The 20,516-nt window shown below is 30.3% G+C and overlaps 3 protein-coding genes across 3 annotated transcripts; 2 read left to right on the forward strand and 1 right to left on the reverse strand.

The window, feature by feature from the left end:
* Window positions 1–702: 702 nt before the first annotated feature.
* LOC138348214 (uncharacterized) lies at window positions 703–2,299 on the reverse strand. The gene is made up of 3 exons (XM_069296838.1): window positions 2,039–2,299; window positions 1,332–1,869; window positions 703–1,211 (listed from the first exon to the last, which is right to left on the reverse strand). Exons 1-3 carry the CDS (start codon window positions 2,297–2,299, stop codon window positions 703–705), a joined length of 1,308 nt encoding a protein of 435 aa, XP_069152939.1.
* A 5,736-nt stretch (window positions 2,300–8,035) lies between these two features.
* LOC101251576 (cytochrome P450 71A1) lies at window positions 8,036–10,437 on the forward strand. Its single transcript, XM_004237771.5, has 2 exons — window positions 8,036–9,584; window positions 9,653–10,437. Exons 1-2 carry the CDS (start codon window positions 8,541–8,543, stop codon window positions 10,274–10,276), a joined length of 1,668 nt encoding a protein of 555 aa, XP_004237819.2. The 5' UTR covers window positions 8,036–8,540; the 3' UTR covers window positions 10,277–10,437.
* Window positions 10,438–14,573: 4,136 nt separating this feature from the next.
* On the forward strand, window positions 14,574–16,578 carry LOC101255092 (trimethyltridecatetraene synthase-like). The gene is made up of 2 exons (XM_004238447.4): window positions 14,574–15,566; window positions 15,649–16,578. Exons 1-2 carry the CDS (start codon window positions 14,658–14,660, stop codon window positions 16,270–16,272), a joined length of 1,533 nt encoding a protein of 510 aa, XP_004238495.1. The 5' UTR covers window positions 14,574–14,657; the 3' UTR covers window positions 16,273–16,578.
* The last annotated feature ends 3,938 nt before the right edge of the window (window positions 16,579–20,516 follow it).

Below are 20,516 nucleotides of genomic sequence, written 5' to 3' on the forward strand. Positions count from 1 at the left end.
CCATATAACCGAACATGATCCAAATTCGTAGAGTCAATGAGCTTCTAAAACAAACTACTAAACAAATTATTTTTTTATTCTTGATCATAAGGCCTGACATTTTTGCAAGTCTTCCTGTTGTGATCATGTTGTCCACAATTGCTGCATGTAATTTTCGCCTTCTTGAATCCATCTTCTCTCAGTTGAGTATGTCTTTTATTTTTTGGCCTTCCTGGAGGTCTCTTTCCATGAGGTGGAAGTACAATATCTTCAAGAACATGTGTTGGTGTGTTCCATGTACTTTCATTTGGCAGGGGATCCATTTGAAATTGATATGTCAACAATAAATTTATTCTTGTATAGTAAGCCGAACAATATTTCTCATAACCAGTGTGTTTTATTGTTAAAACGGCCAAAGCATGTGGACATGGTAACTCATCCAATTGAAATCTCCCACATGTGCATGTACGTTGGTGAAGACATACTGTGAATTGTGTAATACCATCAAGTACGGTATACACATATTTATTTGTCTCTACAACCTATGAAAAAAAAATATATTCAAGAGAGATGTTAGATATGAATCCGAAGAAAAAATACTAGCAAACAGATTAGGCATACCTTTAATTTCTCTGATGCAGTTTTATTGCGCCGCAATATATTTTCATACTTTTTTCCAAGGTGACAACCTAAAAATGTCGCCTTTGATCTATTATTGTTATTTCATTTCTGTACAAGTTGTCTCATGAATTCCAAGAGTTGTAAGACTGTAAGAACTTTGGCATGTCTTGTTCGTGAATTGACTGATTCTGCTATATTTGATGTCATCATCCAAGTTCTGTTTACTTCAGCATGCACACGCGACCATTTGTTGTATCCAATGTTCAACAAGTAATCTTTGATCCTCTTATCTATCTTCTCAACCATTGTCATACATTGATTAAATTCTGTCATGGTGTATGTTTTTGCCATAGAGTAGAACAACTCAGTGACCCTTTGTTGACTTCTTCTGAAATTTTTCATTATGTTTTGCAGTAAGTGCCACATACATGCAAAATGAGGTACTTCATCATAAACTGTTGAAACTGCCTTAATAATGCTTGCATGCCTATCGGAAACGATACACATCTCTGGTCTTTGACCAAATGCATCTCTGAATTGCTCAAAAAACCACCTCCAAGATGAATCATTCTCTGAATCGACAATAGCATAAGCAAGTGGCAATATACTCCCTGCACCATGTACACTTTTTTAATACAAGTTTAATACATTTTTACTGCAATCATAATTCAATTTTAATACATAGTTCAAAAATTCAATATAAAAAACAGTATCATATTCGAAAGTCTGACCTGCTGCATCTAAGGTATTAGCGGTTAACATTGTCCCTTTGTATGCTTCTTTTAAGAAAGTTCCATCAACAACTACAATTGGTCTACAATATTCCCATCCTTTTATCGAGGTGAACAAAGCTACAAACGCATATAAAAAACGGTCATCCTCTGATTTGTGAAATCTTATATGAGAACCAGGGTAAGTCGCCTCTAGTATGTGAAAGTAGCTTGGCAACTTTGCATATGATTGAATTGGATCATCCTGGATTAATTCAAGAGCTGCTTCTTTAGCTCTCCAAGCTTGCATATATGTGAGTCGCACACCATATTCAGCTAACATGTCACGTTGTATGTCTTTTGGTGTGTAATTAGCATCTGGTTCAGCATATTTACCCACAATAATACTCCCAACAACACTCTTAGTTGCTAGCCTTTCCGATAATGAATTATGTAGCAACAAACAAGTGTGTTCGCTTTCAAATTCTCTAATCTTGAACATTTCAGATTTGTTCAAGCTTGAAGCTCGTAAACTCCAACTGCAGCTTTCTCCTAGGCACTGTATCGAATAGTTGTAGAAAAAAATATTAATACACAATTAATAATTTAAAGTGACTTGAATTTAGGTCTTACCTTATTGCGCTTGATCTTGTTGTCTTGAATTGAAAATGATTAAGAATGGAATGTCTTTTTAGTGCACTAATGAGGACATATTTATTCTTATACACCTGATCTTTTTCAAATAAAGAGTGATTGAGATTAATAATGATGCCTGGTGCTAATTCTTCTAGCTCATCAACTTCCTCACATGATCCGAATCCAATTAACCCTATTGCTTCATCAATACCATTAAATGTATTAGAGAAGTATGAATTGTGTATAACCCTCATATCTCCTGAAGTGTCTGAACACAAAAGTGGAATGAGTGCAGCATTAGTCTCCAAGTTGACTGGTTCAGTTGTTGTGACACATAAAGGGTATCTTGTCATATCTCGATGTTCCTTTTTAGTTTCAAGATATACCTTTACCCCATATCATTATGAATTTGAATTGGAGGAGACCTTTCATCAATTTTATATCTGATTTCAACTTTACTTGTTGATGTGTCTATTGACAATTGAGTAGCAATTACAGAAACGAGGGTGGCAAACGTTGACTCTGTGTGTATCAACACACCATCTGCCAAGTAGTTAATATATTTGTTGCTAGGATCCCATCGTCCATTGAAGTAAAGCATCACCGCTATATTAGTCATATTTTTTCTGCACATCATTAAAGAGTGTATTACTATTATTAAAAGACTAGAGAGAGACATATAGATTAATCTGCTAGAAGAGCATCACTTTGCTAACAACTGAATTAAATCTTAATAAAATCTAAATTAAAAATTTATCACACAAATGCTAACAAGTGAATCAAACATGAAAAGAAGTTGTATTACACAGATGCTAACAAGTGAATTAAAACTGAATTGAAGTTGAATTACGCAGATGCTAACAAGTGAACTAAACCTGAATTAAAGTTGTATTACACGAATGCTAACAAGTGAACTAAAATTGAATTGAAGTTGTATTACACAAATGCTAACAAGTGAATTAAACATGAATTAAAGCTATATTACAAATGCTAACAAGTGAATTAAACTTGAATTAAAATTGTATTAGACAGATGCTAACAAGTGAACTAAAACTGAATTGAAGTTGAATTACACATATGCTAACAAGTGAATTAAACCTGAATTAAAGTTGTATTACACAGATGCTAACAAGTGAACTAAAACTGAATTGAAGTTGTATTACACAGATGCTAACAAGTGAATTAAACTTGAATTAAAGTTGTATTACACAGATGTTAACAAGTGAATTAAACCGAAATTAAAGTTGTGTTACACGGATGCTAACAAGTGAATTAAACATGAATTAAAACTGTATTACACAGATGTTAACACGTGAATTAAACTTGAATTAAAATTGTATTACACAGATGCTAACAAGTGAATTAAAACTGAATTGAAGTATTACACAAATGCTAAAAAGTGAATTAAACCTGAATTAAAGTTGTATTACACAGATACTAACAAGTAAAATAAAACTGAATTGAAGTTGTATTACACAAATGCTAAAAAGTGAATTAAACATGAATATATAGATGCTAACAAGAGATCATACTTATTAGAGAAGAGAACTGAATACCAGACACTCACAGGAACTTGAATCAAACAAAATCTCAACATAAATCATCAAACAAAAAGGCACACAAGTAACGTAAACATAAATCAAACGAAATCTCAACATAAATCCACACAAAAAGAAGAAAGGCGTAACGATCTGGGCACTGTCAAGACCACAATTGCAAGCTCACATTAAAGGATCAGTTAAGTGCAAAGGAGACCAACAAAAATCGCAGAATGCAGTGCAAGTAACCTAAACTAACAGATCTTACTCAACACTAACCTTTAAATTGCAATGGCGAGAGAAAATTGAAGTCGCCGGAAAAAAATTGCAATCACGAGAGAGAGAAAAAATTGCAGTCGCGAGAGAGAAGAAAAAATTGCAGTCGCGAGAGAGAAGAAAAAATTGCAATTGCGAGCGTGGGAAAATTTTGAGGCGAGAGAAAAAATATGAAGTTGAATATTCAATTAAATTGACATTTATGGTTAAAAAAATAATACTGACAAATATGGTAATTATTTTTTAAAAAGTAGACACACAAGTTATTTTCCCTTTATTCTTTTCTTTTCTTAAAATATGTCTGTACTTTTTAAAAATAAATAAATAAATAAAAAAAAATTTGTACTGTTATAAATATATCTGTATTTTAGCAAATGTGGATTTCTTTGGAGAAAAATCAGGAATGATACGGACCAAGACAGTTTTTCTTATAAATAAATAGTTTTTTCTTCATTGTAATTCACCTTTGAATGTTCCTCAATCTGAATCAATTCTTGGTAATTCAAGTTAAGAGAATTATCTTGAAATATCATTTATGTTTCATTTAAGGCCAAAATATCATTTAACTATCCCTATTTTTCTCCAAATATACTTGAAATTTCAAAATCATCATTTTCTCCTAGTTGACATGACATGTCATTAAATTTCTTTTTTAATAATAGATTAACTTTAATTCATTAAATCCATTTTAACTAATATAATGATTATATTATTTTTTAATTTTTTTATTAGTTTATTAAAAATAAATTTTCATACTTAAATCTTTTATCGTAATTAAACTTTTTATTTTTTTTATGTTATGAAGAATACATTTTAAAAATGTACTATAATTCTTTTGAATACTTATAAACACTTTTATTCAAAAAAATATTGATATACAAATCACCATGAATGCTAATTTATATTAATTAATCATATGTTATATGATAAATCAATAATATTAAAGATCGATTAATTATTAAATAAACAAATTATTTGGGTGCTTTGAAATCCATATATACTTACAATATCGTTTTTAAAAAGAAAATTTTAACCGAATAATTAGTCTATTATTAAAAAAAAAGTTTGACTAAGCAAAAAACCTTTTAAGCAAAGGATTGATCAAGGCGCCCAACATACCTTATATAGGTAAGATATTGAGTTTGAATTTTAATGTACCATAATAATAATAAAATGATGACTAAGGTAAAAATATATATATTTTTGATGAAAAGTCAAGAAGTTCTCTCATTGAATTTGCTCCATTTCCTGAAGTACTGAATGTGGTAGCAGTACATGATAAGTTTGAAATCTGCTCAATTGCTTTATTCTATCGAGTGAATATGGTAATGATAAGTTTGAACGAAGACAAGTGATTGAACCTTTAAATAAAGGCGTGGAGGGACAAATTAAAATAGTCATCATTTTGGTAATTAGAAAAGGAAGAATACCTTGGGTTCTCCAAAATAGTCCTTCAAAAAAAAAAAGTGAAGACAATTATCGAAATGATATGAAAGGTCATTCGACACACGATTGTCGTGTGATTGAATTTAATAAATTTATAAATTCTTCATTGAAATAAAGGAAGATAAAATGGTGGTACACTTATGCCTTTTAAAGTGATGTTAAGGTATTTCATGAATTATGTTACAACACGCGAAATTAATTGTGAGCTCCAAAAGAGCTATTGTGTTACTATTTGTAGGAATAATATTTGGGTTGTAACAAGTCTAAAATAGCTTTTTATTTTTTTTAAAAAAATTAAATAAAAAATTATTATATTGAAATTATAAATTATGAGAAGATTTAATATCTTCAGATTACTACAATCAAAGTTGGTTATAAATATTAATATAAAAGGTTTTCCACCTTTTCTCTTGTTTGTTGTATTCAAACATGGATATGATTATGGAATCACATGCAAAAGTAAATTAGAAGTTTATCGAAAAGAATCAGTTGACATGCCTGATTGGTCATTTCAGTTCAAATATGATGCAAAAGTAATTAAGAATTTACATGGCTATATGTTGAAGAAATAAAAGATTTTTCAAGATTTTTCTTGTGTTGCTTGTTCTCATGATGAAATAATAACTGTATTATTGTATTCCCTGAAATTTTGAAACATATAAAATGGTGAATATGAGCTTGTTCACCTATCATATGGACCGTTTTCTATTATATGATGGTTACGAACTTATTCTATGTGACAGTCTCATGTGGTTTGTTGTCAATTTACAAATTGATTTATTGGTTATGCAAATGTTAGAAGATTATGTCATGTAGGAACGCCTGTTTATTTTTTTTTATTTATAATTTTATACAAATTTAAGTATCTACTTATGCATAATAATTGAATCCTCAAAAATTACGAGAACCCTCGAAGTTGAAGGATATAATTGCTAGCCAAATCTAAATTAAGAGTTATATTTATATATTATATCCGAACCTTTCTAAGATCAATACGTGTGAGTATGTACGATTCTAATATATAGTGGTCATCTGCTCCCATAATTATTCCATCGTTAAGGTCAATTACTAGATCTAATGTCATCGCATACGTATTACTGCAATAATACACGTTCTTACTTACCTTTCACAATAGACATAGACCTGAGCCATTCCATCAGGTCCATTCCGTCTTTAAAGGATGAATCTTTAAATTAGAGTATTTTGTAATTTGCTGACTAATAAAAGTATTTATTTATTTATTTTAAAAAATAATCTAAAAATTATTTTATTTTTGTGGTTGTGAGGAATTGTTGAACTCTTTTAAGTGATTGATTGTAAAAGAGACATTTAGCTAATAACTTGATTTAGCCAAAATTGTTTATCGCAGTACTTGTCAAGGTGAGTTGATTGCCTTAGTGGTCACTCAATTTGTGGTAATCGACAATCAAAGATGACCACGTAAGAATGGAAAAACGATATTTACGTAAGTTAATGTAATTTTTATTATTATATAATTTAATAAAGTAAAATAAATTAAAAATTAAATCAAATAATATGCATGTCAGGTGCAGATAAATTTTACAAAAAAAAAAGACATTATTTTATCTTTCAAAATTATCTTACTTATCTAACTTACTTTAGTGATGAGCTAAATTTTGTAATTTTCTAAAAGAGAAGTGACAAGTCTGATTTAAGAAAATATTCAAAAATACAAATTTAGAACATAGAATCATATTAAGAACACATCATCCCACTAATCAATATATTTTTTATTCCAAAATTAGAAGAAGCTCAAGCGTTCAAATCATTCCATTTTAAGAGGATGAATCAATCTCAAAATTAGAGTATTTATTATATTGTCGGCTAGAAAAAAGTGATTATTAGATGCTTGTCACGACTTTATTGGACTCTTCAAGAAATTGATCGTAGGAAGATTTAGCAAATAACTTAATTTAGCCAAAGTTCAAATTGATTACTTTAATGACCACTCAGACTTTATCTTATTTTTACTTTAAGAAGAACTATTGAGGTGACGAAGTTTAATTTTTTAAAAATGGTCCAAATACTATGTTAGAACATGGATCAAAATATAAACAAAGCCACCCTAAATTTGATGCACCGACCGAGATGAAGTTAGTTAGGTGGGGTTTGTGTGTTCGAACAAATTTATTATTTTTTTTTCAAGAATTTTGTATTTGTAAAAGAAAATTAAATAAATTTGTATGTTAATTATTGATTTGTGAACCCTTAATAAAATTGATTGACAGTTCAGTGATAAAGAAGTGACCTTGGAAATATTTTTCAGGCTAGAATTATGGATTTAAACCCCATCTCCTTTTTCAAAAAGAAACTTAAAATCCCAAATTTTTAATTCTGACTCCGCCTCTTTCACCCACCCATTCATCTTAAGAGGATAAGTCTTTGAAATTAGAGTGTTTATTGCTTGTCTGCAGGTAAAAGTTTTTTTTTAATTACTTGTGGAGACTTGTCAACTCTTTAAGCAATTGATTATAAGAAAAATTTAACAAATAATTTAATCTATCCAAGAGTTTTTTTCTCCTATTGCTTGTCAAGGTGAGTTTTGCCTTAATAGTCATTCAATTAGTAGCAATTGACCATCAAGGATAACTTTAATTATTTTATTTTTAAAAATTGTATCTGACTTTTCTTAAATTCATTTTTAATTATTACCTTAGGTGAATTTTCTACTTTCCAAAGTGAATTAATACTGTGGCAAATTTGATTTCAAATTCTGTTTGTTGTACAATTCAAGCAAATACTATTCAAACCCCTACAAGAAGCATGAAGCGGTAAGATGCCTAGCTAGTATCTCTCGTGATATTTTTTTTATATCAATAGTTTAATTTATCAGATATATTCTTCCATACTTTTCATATCAGTAATTAATATAATCATTTTAAATATATGTCTCTCTATTTTATGCTATTTTTGTTTTATTAACGAAGACGAATAAAAGAGTCTCTTCTTTAATACAACTAATCATTCTTATTTTAAATTTCTAGATTGATACATCACAAGACCTCTCATGAACGCTTACTTAAGCTACGAAACGAGTGGCCCCACTTCCATGGAAAAATTTAACGGTGACTGATTAAATTCATAGAGATAAGATTAAGCAATGGTGTTTATCTTACAAAAAAATTGAATTTGTAGTCGTCCAAATGTTATCTTCCACAAAGAGAAAAGGGACTTACTATTAAGAATTATCAATTACAACAATAAAAAAATAATCATAATTTATGAAAACAATCAAATTTTTCTCCTAGCTCTTATATCTCTCTTCTCTAATGAGCAAATCATAGTTAATAGTACTTATTAGCCCTTTGAAAAAATGTCTATTTTTCAAAGTTACTTAAAAGAGTTTTACACAATTTCAACTCTTTATTTTTTATATTATACCAAAATATGTAGTGGTAGGCTGCCCTATATATATATATATACATATATTTGGAACTCTAGTTTTCTTGAATTATCAGATATGGAGATCTCTTGGGCTTTCATAGTGTTTGGCTCATGGCTATTCGCATTTGCTTTTGTCTTAAAAATATTGAACCATCCTGCCAAAAGGAAATTACCACCAGGTCCAAAGCCATGGCCAATTATTGGCAATTTGAATCTCCTTGGTTCACTCCCACATGTATCTTTGCACCATCTTTCGCAAAAATATGGCGATTTAATGCTACTAAAATTTGGTTCGAAGCCTGTTTTGGTAGCATCATCTCCAGAAATGGCTAAAGAGATACTGAAAACACATGATGCTATTTTTGCATCTCGTCCTGAATTAGCTGCTGGTAAATACACTAGTTATAATTACTCAGACATGACATGGGCACCTTACGGTGCACACTGGCGTCAGGCTAGAAGAATCTACCTAACTGAGATATTTAGTCCTAAAAGGCTTGATTCATTTGAACATATCCGTGTTGAGGAAGGACGGACTTTAATTTCTCGTCTTTTTCCTCTCTCAGGAAAACCAGTTTTGCTTAAAGACCATTTACCTCGATTTACACTTCGCACTATAAGTAGGTTGGTTATGAGTGACAAATATTATAATGATGACCAGTCAATAATAACACTTGAAACGTTACAACAGATGCTCGATGAGTGGTTTCTTCTTGGTGGGGTGATTAATATTGGGGATTGGATACCTTGGCTTAGTTGGTTCGACTTACAAGGATACTTAAAGCAAATGAAAACTTTAGGGAAAAATTTCACAATTTTTTTTAACTATGTAATTGAAGATCACAAGGCAACAAAGAGAGAAATAGAGGAGGATTATGTTGCTAAGGACATGGTTGATACTTTGTTGCACTTTGCTGATGACCCTAATCTTGATGTTAAGCTTACGTCCGATAGGCTAATGGGATTAATACATGTAAGTTTTAATTATTTTCTCTACCATAAGATAGATCATTTTCTTAATTTTTTTGCAATCGATGTTAGGATTTGATATCAGGTGCAACCGATACTTCAGCAGCAACAATAGAATGGGCATTTCAAGAACTTTTGCGGAGTCCAAACATCACGGAGAAGGCACAACAAGAACTTGACAGAGCCATTGGAAGAGAACGATGGGTAGAAGAAGAGGACTTCTCTAAGTTACCTTATATCGATGCCATAATCAAAGAAACATTTAGACTTCACCCTTTATGTGCATTGCTTCCTCCTCATTACTCCATTGAGGATTGTAATGTTGCGGGTTATGACATACCAAAAGGGACAATTGTTTATGTAAACGCGTGGTCTTTAGGGAGAAATTCAAAGTATTGGGATAGGGCACAAGAGTTTATTCCTGAAAGGTTCATAGAAAATAACATAGACATAAAAGGACAAAATTTTGCATTGTTGCCATTTGGTTCAGGAAGAAGAAAGTGCCCGGGGTATAGCCTTGGTATGAAGGTTGTTCGAACAACAATGGCTAACTTGTTGCATGGATTCAATTGGAAATTAGGAGGAGATATGAGGCCAGAAGATATAAGCATGGACGAGATTTATGGATTGACTACGCACCCAAATAAGCCTGTATCTGTGATTATGGAACCTAGACTTCCCCTCCATCTTTATTAGAACTGACTTTAATAATAATAGAAAAAAGGGAAAAAAAAAATCTTTGTTTCATTTTCTTGAACTTTTTAATCAGTTGGTTTTAGTAGTGATCCAACAAGTAATTTGATTGCCTCAGTTTGTTGTAATTGACCATCAATAATAATTTTATTTTTTCTTTCAAAGTTATCTTACTATCTTGCTAAATTTAATAATGAACTAAATTTTGTATTCTCAAAGAAATGACAAGTAATCTGATTTAAGAAAGTAGTAAAAAAATAATAATAAAATACACAAGCCACCAAATTTGATGCACCTAAGAAGTTTTAAGTATCCATACCATTCCATTTTAAGAGGATAAGCTTGAAATTAGAGTATTTGTAGTTTGTTGTCTAGTAAAAATTAGGTTTGATGCTTGTGGAATATTGTTGAACTCTATAAGCAAACAGAAAAAAAATTCACAATGGTTCTTATGGGTAATGCTCTATTTTGGTCCTAAATCTATATCACTTTATTGAAACCGTTCTTAGTATATAATGAATGTGTTTTTTTTATCTTTAATACATTTTACTTGATTAAAATAGTTATTAATGAATGATAAAAAAGTATCAATTCGGTCTTTTACTTTAAATTTAACAAATTTACTTTTAAAAAATTGTTAAATTTCATTATAAACCCTACGCAACAAATAAAATTTATCATTAATGTTTTTCTTCGTTAGCTTCAAGAAAGAACTTCATAAACTATAACACATTATTGAGTGTCTAAAAAGATTCATAACTCATATATCTTTTTATCTAACTTGTAACTTCTACTCATAATAATTAATATCATTCATAATGTACTTTTGTATGTTTCTTTTAAATAATATTTAATTAATGTTACAAAAATATAATAAATAAACATAATAATAACGACACAACGAAAAACTTCCATTTTTTTTCACGAAATCAGAGTTTATTTAGAGGATCAGTACTACTATCAAAGATGGTGAAAACGAAAACCTAACGGGTAAATGTTTTATTCTATTATATACATATGAATTGTTTGGACTTAAAAATGTAATTTTCTTTTTAAAAGTTTTTTTATAAGTTTAAACAAACTTCAAAATATTAACCTTGTCTATATGACTAATACTAAACAAAATATAAATATTATATCCTATTATCTTATAAATATTTTTTATAGCCGCACAAAACACGAACAATTTTTCATTCTCAAACCTGAATCAAATTAAAACACAAATCAACCCCATAATTGATGCAAACGATCCATCCTTTTCTTATTCCGAAACTAGAAGAAGCCCAAACGTTCAAACCATTCAATTTTAAGAGAAAGAATCTAGAAATTAATGTGTTTGTTGTTTGTTGGCTAGTGAAATTAAAGTGTTTGTTATTTGTTGGCTAGTGAAATTATTTTTCATTGCTTGTTGAGACTTGATGACTCTTTATGCATTTGGTTTGACAATAATTTAATCTAGCAAAGAAAAAAAATTCTACCTTTAAAAAAATATTTGACTTTTCTTAAAAAGTTTATTTGTAAAGGATGATTTTATATTTTATTTTAGAAAGTTTATTTGACTTTGCTTAATTCATTTAACGGTCATCTTATGTGAAATTTATATTTTGTAACGAGAAATAATGAATTGTTCATGTATTAGGTGTTCATTTTTATCGAGATACGTATGTCCTAAAAAATTTATTATTTTCAAATCTAATAAACCAAGCTGACAATAACCAAATCGGCGGTTGTTTTTTCATTTGGTTTGATTTTAAAAATTTAAAAATCAGCTAGATTAATTTGATTTTAGTTTTAATCAATAACCGAACCACGAACATTCCAGTGACTGTTGAAGGAAGCTTGAAGATAGATGGAACATGTCCATCGAAGCCTGACGAGTTAGAGTAAGAGTCATACTAGGACTAGATTACTAAATTCTAAGTTATGTACGACCAAGCTACTGAATATTGTAGGAGTCGAATAAAATATTTGACTTGTAATACAATACTATTCATGTAAATAATTGTGTTGTAGTAGAATTCCTAGTATAACTAGAATAAGAGTCTTCTCCTATATAAGGAGCTTGTAACTCAACATCAAAATTATCAATATAATCCTTGATTTCTCCATACTTAAAAGTATTTAAGTGAGAATTGTATAGTGACAAATCATAGAGATTAGATTACTCATTGGTACTCGTCTTATAATAATTGAAAGCAAGGCAAGACAAAGTTGATTTTGTAATCGTCCAAAATTATTTTCCACAAAGAAAAAAGTGACTTTCTATTTAGGATGATCAGTTCTAAAATGGCAAAAATAAAATTAAATCATAATATATGAAAACCATAAAAAAATCTATTCTTAGATCATCTCTTCTTTAATGAGCAAATGACACTTGATACTTGATACCCTAAATTTGCTACAAAGAAGTTTACTTATTTTCTCTACAACTAACTAGAACAACAATTGAGGACAATAGATAGATAGATCACTTTCTTAAATTTGCTACTTTGTCCTGAAAAGAACAAAGGACCTAAAATGCCCCTTAACCCTACAATTCTTATAAAATTATTCTCCATCTGTTTCTCCCTCCTTCCCCTCCCACCTCAATACACTTGATATTAGAATTGCGTATCGGTCTGTTCAGTTCAGTTTCATTTTAAAGTTTATTGAGTTGGCTTATTGGTTATCGGTTTGTAGAGATGCTAAATCATTATAGAACTATTAAGATACTGACTTATCGGTTATTGATAGTTATCGGTTCGGTTATCGGTTTAACCGTTAAGATTTGACACAAAAGAAAAAATATTGAAAATCACTTAGAAACAAGGTGACAAACCAAATAAACTATGCACTTGACAAGTTATATCTTGCTCAAAAGCAAACACTTTTACATTATAGTATAACCAAGTGTTTGAGACAATCAAAAATAAAAGTAGGAAATCAATAAGTCGAAGACTTTATATACAAAATGGTATAATTATAATTATTTAATTTACGATCGGTTTATCGGTAAACCTGTAAGAAAAAACTTCAAACTGATAAGAACCGATAAACCGATAACAAAAAAAAAATCAAAACCGTTATCAAAACCACTAAACAATAACCCAGTACTATAAATCAATAACTTTTTTATCAGTTCGGCTAATTGATTTCGGTTCGATTTTGAACAGCTCTACTTGACATCGATTTTTTGACTAAAAATTACTTTTATTTCTAACAATCCACGCTTATAAGGCGGATGGAGGATATATTTATACCAAATCTCCTATATACCCCTATTATTATACAAATGACTCGCATATATCCTTTTCCTCTAATGAAAAAATTAATTTTGATTACTATTTTTCTTAAAAAAAATAATCCATATGGGGTATATTTGATTTACTCACACACATTTTGTTTTTACTTTTTTATTTCAACTATTAATTTAAATTTATTATTTTGATGGTCAAATTTATTTGTGTTTCACTAATTTTCTTCTAAAATTTATTATAGATGCCCCATTTTTTATTTGATTTTTACAAATACAAAAACTAAATTACAATATAGCCGCAAAAAAATAGCTGTAAATTTTTTTCTTTACACTAAAGAATGAAATGAAAAATAAAATAAATAAGAAACTCAAATAATGATAATCAAAGAAGAAAAAAATAATTTTTGTATGAAAAATATTTAAATATACCTTGAACTTTGTCCAAAGGACCATATATATACCCTACATGAATTTTTCTAAAATTTAAAGTAAAAAAAAATGAATTTTAAACAACTTTATTTCAGTTTTGTTAGATAAAGGGTATATGTGAGTTTTTTTTTTCAATAAGAATATATGTGAGTCATTTGTATAACGATAAGAGTATTACCAATGGCGGACCTACCTTGATCCATGGGGTGTCAAGCGACACCCTTGATCGGAAAATTACGTTGTATATAGTGGTTAAATTTTAGTTTTATAAATACATAAATTGACACCTTCTGAAACAAGTAGCTTAGTCTCACTACATCAAAAAAGATCAATAGCGGCAGTTAATTCCTAATTGTCGCTAAATATGTATTTTTAACGGCAATTAATACTCTCAGTATATGTCCCTAAAGCTTTTAGCGTCATTGATTCTAATGACACTTAAGTAATGCCGGTAAAGACTTTAACACTTTTTATAATGTCAATATTTAATGCCGCTAAAAGTTGTTTTATCGTAGTGTCTATTGGTTTGGGACATACAAACACTATGTGAGGTTGTGTGTTCAAGCCCAACTAGCCTATTTATATTTTTTTTACTAATAACCATTGACACTCGTTAAAGAAAATCCTGCTAAACTCTAGCAAGTTGCACTATAAATATTTCTCAAACTTGCTTGAATTATTATATCTATTCAACTTCAGTCACTTATTATCTAATCAAAGATGGACATCCCTTGGGTTTTCGTAGTGTTTGGTGCATGGCTACTATCATTAGTTTTCCTCTCAAAAAAATTCAATCATTCCAAAAGGAAATTACCACCAGGTCCAAAGCCATGGCCAATTATTGGCAATTTGAACCTCATTGGTTCACTCCCACATGTGTCTTTTCACCATCTTTCACAAAAATATGGAGATTTAATGTTACTTAAGTTTGGTTCGAAGCCTGTTTTGGTAGCATCATCTCCAGAAATGGCTAAAGAGATATTGAAAACACATGATACTATCTTTGCTTCTCGCCCTTCATTAGCCGTTGGTAAGCACACTAGTTTTAACTACTCAGACATGGTATGGGCATCTTATTGTGCATATTGGCGTCAAGCTAGAAAAATTTACCTAACCGAGATATTTAGTCCCAAGAGACTTGATTATTTAGAGTATGTTCGTATCGAGGAAAGGAAAACTTTGATTTCTTGTCTTTTTGCTCACTCAGGAAAACCAATTTTTCTTAAAGACCATTTACCTCGATTTACTCTTCGCACTATAAATAGGTTGGTTATGAGTGACAACTATTGTAGTGATCAGTCAAACGACTCAGATACTTCAATAGTAACACTTGAAAGATTGCAATGGATGTTGGATGAGTGGTTTATTCTAGGTGGGGTGATTAATATTGGGGATTGGATACCTTGGCTTAGTTGGTTTGACTTGCAAGGCTACGTAAGGCGAATGAAGGCATTAGGGAAGAATATGACAGAGTTTTATAAATATGTACTTGATGATCACAACGCAAAAAGGATACAAAAATCAGGGGATTTTGTTCCAAAGGACATGGTTGATGCTCTGTTGCACCTTGCTAATGACCCTAATCGTGAAGTTAAACTTACTTCTGATCGCATGATGGGACTAATACATGTGAGTTCACTTATTTTCGATTCAGTATTTTCTTAATTTATTGTTGATACTTGGTAATGATTTTTTCCACAATCAATGGCAGAATTTGGTAGCTGGTGGAACAGATACATCCGCAGCAACAATAGAATGGGCATTTCAAGAACTTTTGCGGAGTCCAAACATCATGGAGAAGGCACAACAAGAACTTGACAGAGCCATTGGAAAAGAAGGATGGGTAGAGGAAGAGGACTTCTCTAAGTTACCTTATATCGATGCCATAATTAAAGAAACATTTAGACTTCATCCTTTATGTGCATTGCTTGCTCCTCATTACTCTCTCGAAGATTGTAATGTTGCGGGTTATGACATACCAAAAGGGACAACTGTTTATGTAAACGCATGGTCTTTAGGAAGAAATCCAAAGTATTGGGATAGGCCAGAAGAGTTCATTCCTGAAAGATTCATAGAAAATGGCATAGACATAAAAGGACAAAATTTTGCACTGTTGCCATTTGGTTCAGGAAGGAGGAGGTGCCCGGGTTATAGCTTAGGAATGAAGGTTGTTCGAACAACAATGGCTAACTTGTTACATGGATTCAATTGGAAATTAGCAGGAGATATGAAACCAGAACATATAAGCATGGACGAGATTTATGGATTGACTACGCACCCAAAAAAGCCTATATCTGTGATTATGGAACCTAGACTTCGCCTCCATCTTTATTAGGACTAGTACTTTGTTTTGGTCTTATTACTATAATTAGTTTTATGCTAGCATTAAGTTAAAATAAAAATCCACTTTTTGACGAAGCAACACTTCTTGCTCCATCCTATAAAAATGTAGTGCATGTATAATATAATCTCTTTTTGATAGAAAAACATCAAATATCCTAGCTAGCTTTATATGGACAAGAGGAAGAAAATGTTATACGTAGTTATAACTTACGTACCTTTAAGTCCTCTCCCGTTTATTAAGACTTTCTTTTCATTTTTATTGATTTTTCATCTTGTAATATTAGATTTTACATTTTTATATAATGACAATTTGAAATTTTCAACAGTAGGTAAAACACTAATCTAAAACCTGAAAATCAAAATAATACACTAAGGGGTAGTTTGGTAGGCTGCATTAGAAGAAATAGTCTATGGATTATGTAAGGTATTATTTAGTACTATGTTTGGTAGGAATTTGAGCCTATATATAACTAATTTATGGATTAGTTATACCTCCAACATGGTATTATAGGATGTATTACTAATACCTTCCATTTGGAGGTATTAGCTCTAATACCATGGGACTATTCTAGGTAAAGACAAAAAATACCCCTCAAATCCTTTTAATATTTTATTTATTTTTTTTGATTTTATATTTATATTTTATATTTATACTAATAAAGTTATTTAAATAAATTAGCTTACAAATTTTATTATTTAAATATAATTTTTTGTTTCTAAAATATGAATTACTTAATCTATTTATTATTAATATAAAATATTATAATCCGACTAATATGTTAATGTTGATGTATGAATTTAAGAACAATTCATAAGTAAAATATTGTCTATTAATGAAAGTTCATTAAACATTACACAAGTAGTCTAAAAAAGAGTGTGTGTGTATATATATATACACACACATCTCGAGTATAAAAATAGTTTAATTTATTTTATATTTTTATTTTATTTTATGATAAAGAGTTTTTTTAAAATTTATTGATCCAAAACAAAGTTCAATAAATTTTCTCTATAATCATTATAGTTGTGTGACCTTTTGAGTTATTAACTCTAATTTATTAAGATGACAATTATCTACTCTCAAATAATTTAAATGAGAAAATAGTGAACATGACAATAAAAATTTTATTCTCCTAACTAGTTAAAAATGTTATAAAAAAATAATATTTTCCGTTAATTATCTACTTTGACTCAATTACATGAAATACAAAATCTCATAATAACTCTAGGGTATAATTGGAAAGTTTTTTTTAAAAACTTTTAAACCACACACAAAATTAGATAAGAAACAATGAACCAAACACTTGATAAAAATAATCCTTGCATTGCTAATCCCTGCATTGCTAATCCCTTCATTACTAATCCCTGCATTATTCATTTTTGTACCAACTGTCAATTCCCTTTTTATACCAAGACTAGAAGAACTCAAGCACTCAAACTATTTCATTTTAAGAGGAAATAATCTTGAATTTCTGGTCTTTTGGGTAAAGTTATTTTAGGTGTTTATTCTGACTTGTTGGACTAACCAATAAATTCTAAGAGAGAATTAACAAGTGCAACACCTTGCAACTCTACTCTTATAATCTAAACCAGTTATTGTAAGTGTATCAACTTGGGTCGGGTGGTTCATATATGTTAAACTTCATTCTTAAGTATTGGAAGTGCTTAAGATGTGAGTTAAAATCATAATGAACCTTTAGCACAAAGTCAAGTTTGAGAGGTTCTTTAATGATTGATTTTTTTTGTAAGTTCATTCAAGGTCAACTTCAATCAATCATGATATCTCCTAACATATGAAGAGTTTTGTGGCTTCATATCAACCAAAAGAAAGACCATGAAGTTTTCTTTCAACCGCTTTTGACTGTTCGCCAATCCAAGTTATTTGCTAAAAATTATGCCTATTTTTTTGAGCACTATGTAATTTGTGCGAACCAGTGTGCAAAGTAGATATCCGTCGCACATCCGCACATCAAGATCAGTGCTACTTTTAAGTTTGCGGGAAGTTTTGTGCTAACTAAGCTTCAGGTGCACGACCACACACGTTACTTAAAAAAATTAATTCTCTTCTTTTCAGATTCTAGGAGGGATATTTTTGTCTTTTTCTCATAACTTAACCCAAAGATTTACCAGGTGTTACACTTGTGACTTATCTCTTAGAATTAATTGTTCAAAGAAGTACTTTGGAGTAATAACTCAACATAGATATTATTATGAGCATAATGCACACATTTTTGGAATATTATTGAACACCATTTAAGGTAAGAGTTAAGATAACTCAAACCCCATTAACTGCGCCGCCATCGTACATAAGCTTGTGCTATTGGACCGGGAAACCCCTCCCTCAACCTTGATAAGGGCTTAGGGATGGATCCAATACTCCAGCAAGGTATAAGTTGGAATTCTACCCCCCAAAATCGCTTAAGCAACAAGTTTGTTCTATATGTTCCTTTGTAGATTAAAACAATTACATTTTGTGAAGTAAATAAAATAATAATACAATATTTTATCGCGGAAAACCCCACTCTTAAGGGTAAAAATCACGACCTACACCTCTGTAGGATTTAACTCCACTTTGTTAAACTTCAAGTCTCAACAAAAGATTACAAAGATATGTAACCTAAGGAATTATAAACTCTAATTCCTAACTAAGAAATTATAAACTCTAATTTCTAGCTACCCAAAGACACAAAAAACCCTGATTTTATATCTTCTAATATTTTTCAAGTTCTACAACTTTTAGAACAAATTCTACTCACAAAACTCAGATTGTAAACAAGACTCTTGAATACAATCTTACAATTTTTCCTAACAAATTGCATCACTCCCAATAAATTTCAAAACTCTCTCAAACCTCTTGATCGTGTTTTGATCTTCTTTCTGTGCAAGTTCACAATTTTTTTTCAAGCGAATCTATCACTCTATTTATAGATTTGTACTTGAATCCAAAACCTATTTCAATAGAAATCCTACTTTGTATGGAACTCCTAGTTCAACTCGAACTTGTATTCACCGCATCTTCAACTCCTTCTTCAACTAGAACATAACTTTGTCGCATCAAGAAAACCTATCTAGGACTCCTTCTCCTACGTGACTTTGTCCTTAAATAGACAACAAAACAACCTGCCTTCTACGCAATTTTCCTTAATTAAATAAGAAAACATTATTGAATGCTAATTCCTTTTTCAACTTGGTTGCGAACTCCTTTATAGAAAGAAAACTTTCTGTACTGGTTGCTTGTTGAAAAAGTAATACTTCCACATCTTTATATCTTCTAATTCGCGAGGTTAACATTCTCCTTATCCAAGTCGGATTCGGTCTGTAAGGAACATGTCAAACAATCTATTTCTTTCATCTTTTCCTGTATTTGTCAAATATCAAAATCTTTCTCATTCTAACAAACTTCACCTTTTTGATGATGACAAACACACATTACGAACACATCAAATAAGACATACATCTTCCTCCTTTTGCCATGTTACTGCTATAACTCCTTAACTTTGTCATACTTCAAAACAATGAGACTTTAACAAATTCCCCCTTTTTGACATTAGGCAAAAATCAAACATTGTGAAGGCATACATCATACTAAAAGAAGACAATTCAATACTATAGCCATTGGTTATCAACTACTCAAACATTTAAAAAATCAAGAACTCAGTTTGCTATAACAAAACATTTGCACAAACATAGGAGATAGACATGAACCTGAAATTCAAACCCAATATTAGAATTAATCAAAAAGCATATACACCACAAATGTAATTAAAATTAAACATAGAATTAAGCACTTGTGATAAGAAAAAATTTAAAGTCAAAGACTAGAGTGGCTAGGTAATATCAAAAGATGAGAGGATAAATAAAAGTCATTTTTCATCAGCAAAAATATCTTTTGGATTAACAAAATTAACAGTCTTCTCAATTTCAAAGGTAGCCTTGATCTATGCACGTTAATCCCTTTTTTCCCTCTCTTTTTATCTCACTTTTAAGGAACTTGTTCAATCAATAATGTACCCTCTGCAGAAACAATAGTTCAATAATCTTTAATTTTGATAGGGTTAGTAAGAGGAACAAATTTTCTTGAATATCATTTGTAAAGGAACATGTTCTCTCAATTTGTTCCCTAGACATGGTACTATCAGATGCAACACCAACTATAATACTTTTTGATATCAATCAGAAATCCCAGTTTATATGTTTCCCAATAGAAGAACTAGATTCAACAGATGGGTCTCCCAT

This window comes from Solanum lycopersicum, chromosome 4, assembly GCF_036512215.1.
Source record: "Solanum lycopersicum chromosome 4, SLM_r2.1".
NCBI classification, from domain to species: Eukaryota; Viridiplantae; Streptophyta; class Magnoliopsida; order Solanales; family Solanaceae; genus Solanum; species Solanum lycopersicum.